Source organism: Gavialis gangeticus, unplaced genomic scaffold, assembly GCF_001723915.1.
Source record: "Gavialis gangeticus isolate Ggan-Ray unplaced genomic scaffold, GavGan_comp1, whole genome shotgun sequence".
NCBI classification, from domain to species: domain Eukaryota; kingdom Metazoa; phylum Chordata; order Crocodylia; family Gavialidae; genus Gavialis; species Gavialis gangeticus.
Window position 1 is genome coordinate 32156913 of NW_017729022.1, and position 13813 is coordinate 32170725.

The window sequence follows — 13813 nt, forward strand, 5'->3', positions numbered from 1 at the left end:
AACTTAAAATCACCACATAGTTGTTCCTCACCATTCCTCCAAATTGTGACTTGATTGCAGAGCTTACTCCAGTAAATCTAAATTGGAGGCTGTTGAATCCACATTTAGATAAATAACTTGCATGTGTATCAAGCAACACAGGCTTCTTCCTCTGCACTGCAACTTTCCCTTTCTCCCCTTTACACTCTACTTCTGGAGCTTTTAAGTCTCTTCGTAGCTCTACCTTTATTCACTCATTTGTTGCAGATGCTGCCAGCCTTCCAGCCATGCAGACGCTTAACTGCTGACAACTTGCAGCTGGATCTCAGACTGAACTTCAGGCTGAGTACCTCCTTACAGCATTGTTATACTGAAAATAGTGATCACTTGTCTTGTGTTTACTGGGGCCAAGACAAAAAGTAATGGGGTTAAATTACAGCAAGAGAGATTTAGCTTAGGTAATAAAGAAGAACCTTCCAAATAGGAGAGTGGGCAAGCACTGGATGAGATTACTTAGCGAGGCTGTAGATTAGAATCTCTGTCACTTTATAAGTTTTTTCTGTCAAAGTGAAGGCTAGAGAAACAGCTGTGTGGAACGGTATCAAACAGTACTCTCAAATTAGGGTGCATGTACTCTTGGGAATATGCAGCAAATGCATAAAAGATACATGAGACAAGGGATGAAAAAACTGTAAGGGTAAAAGAGGAAATATAAATGAAGAAAACGCATAACAGTTGAACAACAGGTCTAAAATCTCTCCCATGTTGTTAGGTTACAGTTCAGTATCATGACAGAAGTCATTCTTTTATTTTCCATAGTGTAAATTTAGAGGGGTACACAAACCTTGGCCTGTTTTTTTTTATACAGGGGGACTATACCTGGAACACTCTATTTCCTGACACTGCCACTCAACTGAAGCACAGCTATATTAAGCACAAATTGCAAACAGTGAATATGTACCCAGAACTACATAAAGGCCACTAAGCACATGATGTGAAATAATGCCTCCAAAAGATATTCCTAGTAAATAACTCTCCTACTGCAGCATGTTGGGCACCCAATACAGATACATGCAACTCATGTAATAAGCAGCAATTATAGTACTGATAAGTAGTCAATCATTTTGTTTTTAAATATGGCCAAACTTTAAACTTTTAAATATGGCTAAACTTTAGTTTATCCTACCAAAACCCTTGTTAGTTAAGCCTTTCCCCACAAGTTGACAAGCCACACTATATTCTGGTGCTCATGTCATAAAATCTAACACTCTGTGGAGTTACTTTGTAAATCAGTGTGCTGCCACGTATAAAGCTTCTGATAGAAAGGAAATGAATTGTTTATTTGCAAAGGCCTAGGAGTTCCACGTGGATGTGTGGCAACGACAAGCCCCCACAGGCTCTGGAAGCGGATAGGGCAAACCCCATGGGCCCTAAGCAGCAAGAACAGACCCCCACGCCAGGAAAACTTACCTCCAGCAGCACAGCCGGAGCCAGAGCAGGAGCCACAACTGCGTGAGCCGGCATTACGTCAGCTATTCAATCAGCTGTTTCTGGGGTGGGGAAAAGGCGAGCCAATTGCAGTGGCTAGAGAAGCCTCTATGGGGAGATTAAAAAGCCCCACGGGAACCCAGAAAGGGGGAGGAGAGGTAGCACACCGGCATGGAGCACACCAGGCGTGGTGAGGCTCCTGTGGCAGGTAGGAACATTGCAGCCGGCTCAGTGCCGGCATCCAGAGCAAGGGGAAGCTGAATCCCTGTATAAGGCTGGGGGGGAGGAGGCAGTTCCACCCCCTCCGTCCAGCTGTCTACTTTGTTAAGATTGTTAGAGGCGTCCCACCCAGAGGTGGCGAGAGGATGCCAGCAAACGGGAGCCTAGCATCCGAGGCGGAGATGCTAGCTGTTGTGACAGCCAGGCCAGCCCACCAGAACCCACGCTGATGCCAATCACCCTGGAGAAAGGGGTCTACAGGGCATGGCTGAACAATGCAGGCGGCACCCATTTGGTTGGCGACTGGACGGGGTGTAGGGAAGGCAGAGCCCTGTGGAACATGGCAGCAAGACTGTAAGTACTGCTGTTTCCAGGTTCCCAGGAAAAGGATCACCACTGAACCCCTCCTTTCATTCAGTAACACCAAGTCGTGGCAGGAGAGTTGAGGGAAGGGGGTCCCAGCCGAGACGGACAGCACGGCACTCATCATACCCCACCTTAGGCACTTCCACAGTGGTGCACTGGCCGGGAATTTATTCTCAAAACGTCAACGTTAACAGGATAGAGATCCTGACCCGGGTCAGGCAGACATGCAGTTGCCGGCAATAGACCATGAGGAGCTGCTAACACAGGCTATCCAACCCATAGGGTAGGTATTAGAGATACAGTAATTGCAGGGGGCACACCAGCAGGAGTGGATGCAACAGAATGCCGCCCTGTTTAAGATGCCATGAATGATGTGGGAGGATGATCCCAAGGCCTACACAGAGGCATTTGAAAGGACTGCCCTTCAGACGGGGTTGGATTGCAGCCAGTGGACCCACCAGTTGGGCGCCCTGGTGATCGACTAGGACCAAGCCACCTATCAGGCCCTGTCGAGGGAGGATGCCCGAGATTATGACACTATGAAAGCTGCAATCCTATACAGGCTTGAGATTTCCCCAGAGAGCCACAGACAGGCATTTCAAGCCCGAAAGTTGAAAGAAGTCAAGCAGCCTTGCAGTCTGTTGCAATACCTGCGGGACACGCTTAGTAAATGGCTACCCACAGGTTGGTTTGACTGGGAGGGGGCCATAGACCAGTTCTTGTTGGAGCAATTCCTCTGGAACCTGGAGGAGGACACCCAGGTGTGGGGAAGGAGACACCAACCCTGGACCAGTGAGGAAGCCCTCCAGCTCAGAGAATGAGCGAGGTCATGGGCGAGACCTCCATGCCCTGAAGGGAAGCATGGCCAGAGAAGAAGAAAGGCAAATAGGTCCGCAGAAGGGGGCATCAAGGGGTGTCATCTGCTACCGTTGCGGATGAACTGGGCATATCACCAGAGAATGTGGTCTGGACCTGAGCAAACTGGGGCATGGGCTGGCTACATCCACCCCACCCCACGAAAGGGGAAAGGAGGCAGAGCAAGGGGAGCCCATGGACTGTAGCTTTGGTTCCATCGCACATGAGGGAGGGTGGGACCACCCCGTCGTGACAGCCTGGATTGGGGATAGGGTGGTAAGGGCAACCCTAGACACGGGATGCTCACAGTCCCTATTCTGAGCAGACCTAGCCCCACAGACTGGAGTAAAGGAAGTTGGACCCTTGGCAATGACTCGCATATTGGGTGGCAAGATGCATTTTCAGAGCTGCGTTTTCCCTTGAAGATGATGGAGTTCCGAGGGGAAATACAGGTCAGTTTGGCACCATCCCTGGCCTGCAAGATGATCCTGGGATGAGAATGGGGGCCGTTTTTCATGGTACTTGAACGGGTATGAGTGACTGAGGAGGATAGGAAGCAACTCAGAAGTGGGGAGGGCTTGGCTGGAGGAAGCCCCCCTCACCAGAGGGAAGCAGCCCGAGACAGTATCAACATGGTACAGCAGCCAGCATGGTGCAGTTTCGCCAGGCTCAACAAGAAGATCTGGAGCTCCAACAGCTCAGGACAGAGGACCCCGGAGAAGGAACGCCCCGGAGCCACTCCAGTTTTGAGGTAATCAGGAGGCTACTGTACCGGGTCCAGAGGGGTGAGGAGGGCACAATGTAAAGACGGCAGCTAGTGGTCCCGTCCTTGCTCCACCGATCTATTTGGAGATTGGCCCATGACTCCCCGCTAGGCAGTCATCTAGGGAATACCAAGACCTGGGCAACGCAAGTCTGGGAATTCTTTTGGCCACATCTGCAGGAAGATGTGGAGAGATGGGGAGCAGCCTGCCCAGAGTGCCAGAGGGCCCAGGAATGGAGACCACAGAGGGTACCCTTGCAACTGATGCCTATAATTGAAACACGGTTCCTCTGTGTCGCACTCAACATTGTGCCAAAATCTCACGGAAGCTACCAATATGTATTGGTCTTAGTAGATTACGCCATGAGGTTCCCAGAGGCAGTCCCACTCAGGTCAACTACAGTGACTTGTGTGGTAGAGGAGCTACTCAAATGGATCACTAGGGTAGAGGATGAATTTCATGTTGGGTTTGATGAAGACTCTCTGTAGTACCCTCAGCATCACCCACTTAAAAACATCAGTTTATCACCCCAAGGTGAATGGCTTAGTCAAAAGACTAAACGGGACCATCAAAAGATTGCCCATGTGATGTTCACAGGAAGACCCCCATAGATGGGACACCATATTAACACCGCTACTGTTTGTCCTAAGGGACACCCCCTAAGAGTCAATGCAGTATTCCCTGTTCCAGCTAGTATATGGCCACAGCCCCTGTGGGGCTGTTATAGATCATCTGGGAGGAATGGGAGAGACCAGTGGGGTCAGGAATAGTCACTGAAAGGTACCGACAGGAGCTACAAGACCAGATCAACAAGGCCCAGTGGATGGCTTGCCAAAATCAGTGAGTCATGCGAGAACAACAGGAGACTCAGTATAATAGAAAAACAAAAACCCAAACATTCCATCCAGGGGATATGATCTTAGTCTTGCTTCCCGCGCCAGTGAGTAAACATCTCGCGATGTGGCAAAGCCCATTTAGGGTGGTCTGACAAGTAGAACAAGTGGATTATGAAGTGCTCAAACTGGGACACTGCCACAAGCATCAAATTTACCATTTAAACCTCCTTAAGGAATGGAAGGCACCACAGGGCTGGTTGGCACAGAGAGAGGAGATGGTAGAAGAACTGGGACCTCACTGTCTAGAGTTAGGGGAATCCATACCGAAGGAGCCAGTGCAATTAGGTGAAGATCTGGGTGTCAAACAACGACAGGAACTGAAGGAAGTAATGGAAGCCTTTGGGACATGTTCCAGGAAACCCCAGGGCGGGCGTGGGGAATTGAGCATGAGATCAGAACATCACCCAGTGCACTAGTTAGGGAGAGATGGAGGGCAATACCCCAATGACTGCAGCAGGAAATACAGCAGGAGAGCGAAAAAATGTGGAAGCAGGAAATTATCCGGCCATCCCAAAGCGCATGGCACAGTCCCATTGTACTGGTGGTCAAAACTGATGGATCACTTCACTTGTGTGTAGACTTTAGAAAGTGAAATGCCTTAGCAACCTTCGATGTCTTCCCCATGCCACACATTGTCCACCTCATTGAGAGAATCGAGGAAGCCAGATACATATCTACCATTGACCTAGCCAAAGGATATTGGCAAATCCCAATGCAAGCTACAGACTGTGCCAAAACTGCTTTCAGGACCCCTTGGGGCCTGTTCAAATTTGTACGGATGCCCTTTGCGCTGAATGGCGTGGCAGCCACCTTTCAGAAGCTTATGGACACGTTACTGGCACCACACACGTCATATGTGGCAGCCTATATCGATGACATCATCATCTTCACCCCCAATTAGAACCAACACCTCAAGGCCCTGAGTGTGGTCCTGGAAGAGCTTCAAACAGCAGGATTGACTGCCAACCCAAAAAAATGCAAACTAGCAGGGACAGAAACTGAGTACTTGAGGTTTCGGGTAGGACGGGGAACCATCTGTCCCCTGGCAGACAAGGTGGAGGCCATACGACAATTCCAATAACCATGCAACCGTCGACAACTCTGTTCCTTCTTGGGGTTAAACAATTATTATCGGAGGTTCATACCGTATTTTGTGGGTCTCGCCGCACCCCTCAAAAGATGAGCTCGAAGGGGAACCGGCAGCGGCGCTAAAGTGGATGCCTGAAATGTGAGAAGGGACTTCAAGGATCTGAAGGAGGCAAAGTGTCGCGACGTCATGGTACACACTTCTGATTTCTCTGCCCCTTTTATTTTGCAGACAGACACATCAGGCAGCGCCCTAGGGGCTGTATTACTGCAAAGATGGGGGGAAGATGAGTGCCCGATCGCCTTTGCAAGCCATAAACTCAGCCACACCGAAACCAGATATGCCACGATCGAAAGGGAGTGCCTGGCAATACGCTGGGCAATAGAATATTTTAAATATTATCCATTGGGGCGGGAATTCCTGGTGGTGACAGATCAAGCCCTACTGCAATGGTTAACCAGGAAACAAAGCAAAAATACCCATATTACTCTCTGGGCTCTGGCTCTACAAACTTTCAAGTTTATGGCAATGCACCGTCCTGGCAAAGATAATTTTGTAAGGGATTTCCTCTCTAGATGTGGTAGCTCAGTGGAGCCACCACCGGCTATTCAATCAGCTGTTCCCAGGGTGGGGAAAAGCCGGGCCAATCACAGCAGCCAGAGAAGCCACCATGGGAAAATTAAAAAGCCCCACGGGAACCCAGCAAGGGGGAGGAGATGGAGCGCACTGGCATGGAGCACACTGGGCATGGTGAGGCTCCTGTGGCAGGCAGGAGCATTGCAGCCAGCTCACTGCCGACATCCAGAGCAAGGGGAAGCTGAGTCCCTGTATAAGGCTGGGAGAGAGGAGGAAGTTCCACCCCCACCAGCTGTCTACTTTGTAAAAATCATTAGAGGCGTCCTACCCAGAGGCGGTGTGGAGTACGCCAGCAAACGGGAGCCTAGCCTATCAGCATCTGAGGCAGAGACACTAGCTGTCATGACAGCTGGGCTAACCCACCAGAACCCATGCCAATGCCGGTCCCCCTGGAGAAAGGGCACGGCTGAACAACATGGCTGAACAACACAGGTGACACCCATTCGGTTGGTGAGTGGACAGGGTGTAGGGGAGGCGGAGCCCTGCAGAACACGGCGGCAAGACTGTAAGCACCGCCACCTCCGGGGTCCCCAAGAAGAGGATCACCACTGAACCCCTCCTTTCATTCATTAACACCAAGTCATGGCAGGGGAGTTGAGGGAAGGGGATCCCAGTTGAGACAAATGGTATATGGCACTCATCCTACCCCCCTTTAGGCGCTTCCACAGATGGAATAGTAATGTGGCATGAGGTGTTACCGGAGTGGGTTCAATCAGGGCTGTAAAGGCAACAAAAGATTCTTACACAGAGAACTATTTCTTAATAATTTCCTCTCCTGTACCAAAGCTAGTACAGCAATTCATTTCCTGTTACACTATGATATCAGCATGTTTTCAACTTAGCAAACCACAAAAATGCCAGAGATGATTGAGCAGAACAACTCCTAGCTACAGAGCTATATAGTAGGCAAGAAGCACCATCTCCAGCTGCGGAATACTTCTTTCAGATTCCTGGGAGAGATCAAAACACATGATGATCATGAAAATCATATTGTTCCTAGCTGTGCTGTTATTACTGGATCTACCTTTTTGCTCTAACAAACATTTTCCTGATATAGACAATCCTCAGTTTATTGAAGATTGTGTGAGAATTCATAACCATTTTCGATCTAGGGTGAATCCAACAGCCAGCAACATGCGTCGCATGGTAAGAGGACTTTACAACATACTAACTGATAAGCACAGAACTTGCTATTGAATTAGCACTTTTCTTTTTAATTTTGGTGTACTTTTTTCATTAGTTGTGTGAACATTTTAGATACTCTAGACAGCAGAGAATCATAGAAAAAAAAGGAACTAATTGTTAGTCAGATGCAAATTTGTTCAGTTTTACTTATTTGGAAAAAAATTAGTTCTTCAATTATGACTGGCTCTCCAATGCATAGTTTAGCTGGTGCAAAGGGCATGGAGGGGCAGGGCACAAGGCATTGACCAAAAAAAGACTCTTCTGAGAGTTCCTTTGGCTGATGCAGATCACTTCATTTCCGAAACTGGCTTAGGCTTTGTCTCCTGTGCTGACAGCTGATTGAGAAATCAGAATTAATGCTTTTTTCATTCACTGCATTTGCTCACCTACCATTCCTCCTCTCTGCCCTTATAGTCTCTCCCCTAGTGGTATGGGATGGGGAGAAAAGTCAACAACATCTACTTCATATGCAAACACACACTTGGGCTGATCCAGGACTTCTTAAAGTGGGGTGCAGGAACAGTGACCTTCACTGTAGGGCTGGTTGCATTGCTACTCCCCACACCATGGCTAAGGACAGGCATTCAAAAAGCCTGAGCCTGAATTGATTCAATATTTGCAGGTTAGTCTAACCTGGCTAGGCTGAATCACTTTGTAACTGCACAGCCATCCCAGAAATGCCAGCACATGCCTGCAGTGGCTCAGGCTAGAAGCCAGGGGCACCAGAGCAGCCTTTCTCTCTCTTACACAGCACTGAGCGGAGGGGGGACATGGCCAGGCCCCGGCAGGATGCTCTGATTAGCCAGGCAGGGAATTGATAACTGTGTTTATCACCCCTAACTCAGTGTTTATCACCCCATTAAGAAAACAACAGAGGGGCATTACCAGCTACCTGTTAATTCTGCCTGGTGATTCTACCAGTTATTCATCATGGACCATAACCAGCATGTGGTCTGCTAGCTATTACACAGAGACCTCTCCACAAGGCAGAGGGAAGGGGGGAATTCCTGCTTAGCAGGGAATGGTGAGGGAGAGGGGGCGGAGCAACTGCAGTCTCTGACGAGCTACAGCCAGAGAGCAGAGAGGAGGGGCCAGCCCTGTTGTGGAGCAGAGAGCCCTGCCCAGCCCAGAGAGCATGCCAGGATGCTGGGGGAATATGATTATCTTAAACCAGCAGGGGGTCTGGGACAGACATTACATAAACTGGCTTGACCCAAATCAGTTAAATCTGATATTACATTCAACCAGGTTTATCTCAAACCAGTTTCAGTCATTTTCAAACTGGTTTATGTGTACTGAACATCTGTTCTGTTACAGGTTTAAATCAGTTTCTGATCACTTAAACCAGTTTATGTGTAATGTCTGTCCCTAGCCCACAGGTTCAGCAGTGGGGAACTTTAAGTCCCTCAAGCAAGTAAAAAAATCTTCCCTCCCCACACTGTGCTCAGTGGTATATTACTTCCCCTCTCCTATCCACCACAACTGCTATCCCTGGCTGACCCAGGGACAAGGTGGGAAGAATAAGCAGGGGGAGACAGGGGCTCTAGAGTAGCTCCTGCCACTGTAGGCTGCCTGCATGTTGAATTCCTGTCCCCTACTCCTGTTTGCAGGCCAGCAGGGAATACCCAAGGGGACCAAGCACGGAGGAGAAACCTACCCCTAGCTACTGCTGTCCCAGGCTGACCCCAGCTCCATGTGGAGCCCAGCTGGATTGGGCAGGAGTGTCTCTGGAGCCTCTACCCCCATACCCTCAGGACAGTTGGAAACAGAAGCAGTAGTTGGGGCATGGGGAAGGAGAAAGTGGAGGTGAAGGAAGGAGGGAGATTCTTACCTGCTTCCAGGACCTAAAAAGGGTATCTGGCTTCTGCTCTCCTGAAGTAATCAACTGAAAAGGGAGTGCATCCACATCACTGCACTGCTGGATCTGCCCACACACGCAGACACATATACATACACACATAGATGAACAATGGGGAAGCTCACACAGTGGAAATTCTGGGCAGGTGCATGACTGAATTAACAATTTAATTTTCATTTAAAAAAAATGCTCAACTCATCCTTGTGAAGGGCAGGTTTTACAGCACCATTACAATAAGACACTTAAAATTTCTGTCATAGCTTAACGGTCCAGCATGCTAGGCATAATACTAAATTGCACAGATATGGTTCAGATACTAGCAGTATAAGAGAATGGACAGAAATGGCCCCCTAAGAAGACCAACTTACTCAAAACACTGAAGAGCTGATACAAATGCTCTGTAGTAGCTTGGTACCCTGAGTAAGTGTTGCATCAGGACTGAGTGAAGGATGTAGCTATTGTATTCATTCTTGCTTCTCCAGGCTCATATGGACCATATCTTTCCAAGGTCAGCATATTAGGATAGTCAGCCATTCATGTCTGCAAACCTCAAGGGGCAGTAAGAGGTATGGTTCCACTCAGCAGATCAGAGCATGTTGTTCCAGTTAAATAACTGATGCAAAACAAGTAACTGAACAAGGAGACCGGGCCTTATATAGGCATAATGTCCCCAGTACTGTACTCCTTTTTGGCTAGCTGTTTTCATCCCAAATCCCACTAAATCCTAGTGGTCTTAAATACCATAATCTAGACCTGTAGGTTTAATAAAAAAAGACATGAGATGTGGCATATTTAATACATTTGCAATGTCTGAAGAACAAGGGGAGAGAAAAGTTGATTGTGCTAAAGCAGAAGTGTCTACATTAAAAATACTGACTGTGAAGGTGGGAGGCAAAAGGAAAGATAGGCCTAGGAGACAGGAGAGAGACAGATTAAGAGAAAAGTTTCTGTTTAAAGAACTCTAAATATGTGGAGTTCATCCCTCTGGCTTCTTCACTTTTCATTCCATCCAGGAAGAGCACACAACTGCTGAAACTTCCTTCGTCTGATGAAAGGTTTTTGAACCCAAAAGCTTGCTTAAAAATTGTTTTCCAATTATTTAAGTTGGTCTAATAAAAGATATCAGATTCACCCAAAGAACCTTGTCTGCCTATGTCGTTAGACCAACACAGCTACAACCTGCATCCCAATGCATATTAATTCATGTTCTTTTCATTCTGTAGTCCTGGGACTCCGCTCTGGCTAAAACTGCCAGAGCATGGGCAAAGAAATGTCACTTTGGTCACAACATCTATCTTAAAGTACCAGGAAAGGTACATCCCACCTTTACTCCAGTTGGAGAAAACATCTGGACTGGCAGCACCTTATTTTCTGTGAATGCAGCCCTTACTGACTGGTATGATGAAGTCAATATGTATGATTTTGAGAGCCGTGCCTGTACCGGCCTGTGTGGCCATTACACCCAGGTAAGTTTTTTGTATCTGTCTCAACTTTCAAATGATTTGTGAAAAGCACATGTTGTCTACTATTTTAAATTGTAGCTTAAATCAGTTGCATAATTTGAACTGACAATTCTAGGTGAAGAGAACTCTGCAAAAATACTGTGATAAAGAGAAAAGAGGATACTGTGCTGTTTAAAGTTGCTTCGGAGTGATTCTCATGGACAAAATACAACAAAAAAACTGCCACACTGTAGTATCAGGAAAAAGGCCACTTTACCTCTTTATTACAGCGAGAGGCAAATATCAAATATTGGGACTGTTGAGAAAACCTATAAAATAAAACCTGCCCTTCAGTTTTGAAATAATAGGCCAGGTAAGTTCCAGGTGCTTTCCTGTTCACAGAGGAAACAAATTATAAATTGAGGAAATTACATTTTTTGTTTAAATTACAAAAAAAAAAAAAAGATTCTGAACCAGGCTGCAATGAGATCCTTTCAAGGGTGCTGTGGAGTACTATACAATGTTAACACTGTTAGGTGGGCAAACATAACTCACATGATAAACTAAAGAGATTTAAAATAAAAATCCATTGTATTAAAAACTATTCTGTCCTGTCATGGTCTTGCTGAGTTCTTTGCAACAGAAGAACTGCTCTATTATTTCTTTGGAGTCAAAATTCAAGTGAAAACCAAGAGTTCAAATGAAAACTAAGAATTGCTCTATTATTTCTCTGTAGTTAAAATTCAAATGAAAACATTTTCCACAGGGTGCCTGGAGTTTAAATAGGTTGAAAACTACTGCCTTAAGCTGTTGCTATTAGGCCTGCGCGAATAGGGAAGTATTCGTTTTGGATTCGACTGATTCAGAAGACAATGATTCAATTCAGAGATTCAGATCACTGTCCTGAATTGATTCAACCAAATCGGCTTCAGAAGATTTGGCGCAGATTCAGAGAGATTCAGAGATTTGTCCATAGACTATAATGGGGGAATCACTGAAATACCTATAACTTTGTTGTTTTTTTAGCAGATTTGGATGAAAACAGTAGGGATGGTAGCTTCTGAGGGCATGAGGCCTGCCAAGTTTCAAGGAGATAGGTGCAGGGGTTTCTGGGAAACTGCACCTCAAAGTGCTGACAAGCAAAACACGTGTCACGTGTGTGTGTGTTAAGTCAGAACAGGGTGAAAACAGCAGGCGTGCTAGCCCCTGCCGAGGCCACAAAGTCTGACAGGTTTCAAGGAGATAGGTGCAGGGAATTCTGGGAAACTGCACCTCAAGCTTCTGAAAGCAAAACTTGTGACATGTGTGACCTTATGTGTGTGTTAAGGCGCAGCGGGATGAAAACAGCAGGAATGGTAGCCTGTAACAGGGGGCCTTCCCGGTGCTCAGGCAGAAACAGCTCACAAAAGGCACAGAAAGGCTGCAGACAGAGCCTTATGTGCTGTTTCTATGTCCCTCCCCCAGAACACTGTGATTGGAAGGGGACTCAGGGAAAGATCACAGTCACTGGCCAGCTATAGATGTCAGTCTTTCCCCTCCTGCTCCCTCTCCCTCTTCTCCATTTCTGTTCCCCTAAAAGACTGCCTTCTGACACTCCAAATCTTTTTCCAAATCTTTTCCGAATTGGTTCGGAGGTTCTGAATCAATTCAGAGGGTTTTGGTCTCCTGATTCATTTCAAATTTGGTGATTCAGCCTCTGAATCAGGCCAAATCTTCTCCGGATCGAACTGGTAACTGAAGCTTCATACACCCCTAGTTGCAATGCCTTTGGTGTGGGCTGTTACAAAGCTACCCAAGATATCCAACTTGATTTCCTGCTTTTCCTTTTATCACACGTTGTAGTAGCCTTATTAATTCTGGGGGGAAAAAGCATGTAACATACTTTGGTTTCCTTTTCAGGTTGTTTGGGCCAAAAGTTACAAAGTTGGCTGTGCAGTTCAGTTCTGTCATAAAGTTACAAATTTTCCTGAGATCTCCAATGCAGCACATTTTGTTTGCAACTATGGACCTGCGTAAGTTGACATTATTTTAAAAGATTCTGGAGCACACTTGGGAAATCCAGAGTCCAAAGAATCCAAGTAATATCCAACCTCATGGAGAAGATCATATCTCTTGCATAGCATACTTAGACATGTTCCTATGGTTACTGTATTATTAAATATTTCTATGTACTAGGACAGAGGTTGGCAGCAATCTAATTCACAGAGGCAGTGGAACTAGCCTGTAGATCCAGGCTTTGCCTTTGATTGTGCCTGTGTTAATCTAGCAACATGATGTTGTTCTGCTTTTCAGTGGGAATTATCAAACAAAACCTTACAAAGCAGGAGCAACATGCAGTCAGTGCAATGGTGAAAAGTGTGCAGGCAACCTCTGTGGTAAGTGCAAGGAAATCAGTTAAAAATATTACCTAGAAATTTCTGGTGAAAAAGTAGTCAAGTTGCACTATTCTTAGGAGGTGAGAGATGTGGGCTTGAATCCCTATAGGATGGAGAGGGCCCATAACCTAAGACTCCTACTTCCTGGGAGAGTGCTCTAACTACTAGACTATTATGTGACAGGCGAACCTATCTCCACTACCACATCTGCTTAATTGACATTTAGGTGTGTAAAATGAAATAGGATTCTACCTGAGGTCTTCCAGAGACGCAGTGAGCTCATTAAGTGCCCAGGGCAAAGGCTAGGAGAGGGGGATGGGGATGGGGATAATGAGGGGAGAGGAAAGCTTATCTTCTGAGACTCCTTCTGCCACATGTAGCAGTGTCAGCTCTGCTCAGCAGCAGTAGTCCCATAGTCAGGCTCACTGTGCTCCTTTTGCTCTTTTCCCATATTCCCTCCCTCTGCCCGATATATACATATTGGGTACAAGGGTCTGCCTGCTCTGACAAAGGGTCAGTGGTTGGGGGGTGAGAGGACAGGAAAGTACCATTCTGCTTACTCCACTCCACCTCCCCCCTCAGATACACTGCTCCATGGGTGACTGATGCTTCCCAAGTCAGGGGAGGCAACAGATCACTGATGGGGGTGGAGAGTTCTCCAGC

The 13813-nt window shown here is 46.9% G+C and overlaps 1 protein-coding gene across 2 annotated transcripts in view; it reads left to right on the forward strand.

Annotated features, from left to right (window-relative positions):
• Positions 1-6882: 6882 nt before the first annotated feature.
• LOC109295739 (glioma pathogenesis-related protein 1-like) overlaps positions 6883-13813 on the forward strand; it is a 12520-nt gene continuing 5589 nt past the window's right edge. For both annotated transcript variants that reach the window (XR_002096822.1, XM_019514747.1), the window contains exons 1-4: positions 6883-7436; positions 10557-10799; positions 12675-12787; positions 13068-13150. Coding sequence is in view for 1 of the 2 variants with exons in the window: in XM_019514747.1 (XP_019370292.1) it covers positions 7260-7436; positions 10557-10799; positions 12675-12787; positions 13068-13150 (616 nt within the window). In the remaining variant the exon portion in view is untranslated. The remainder of the gene's footprint in view (positions 7437-10556; positions 10800-12674; positions 12788-13067; positions 13151-13813) is intronic.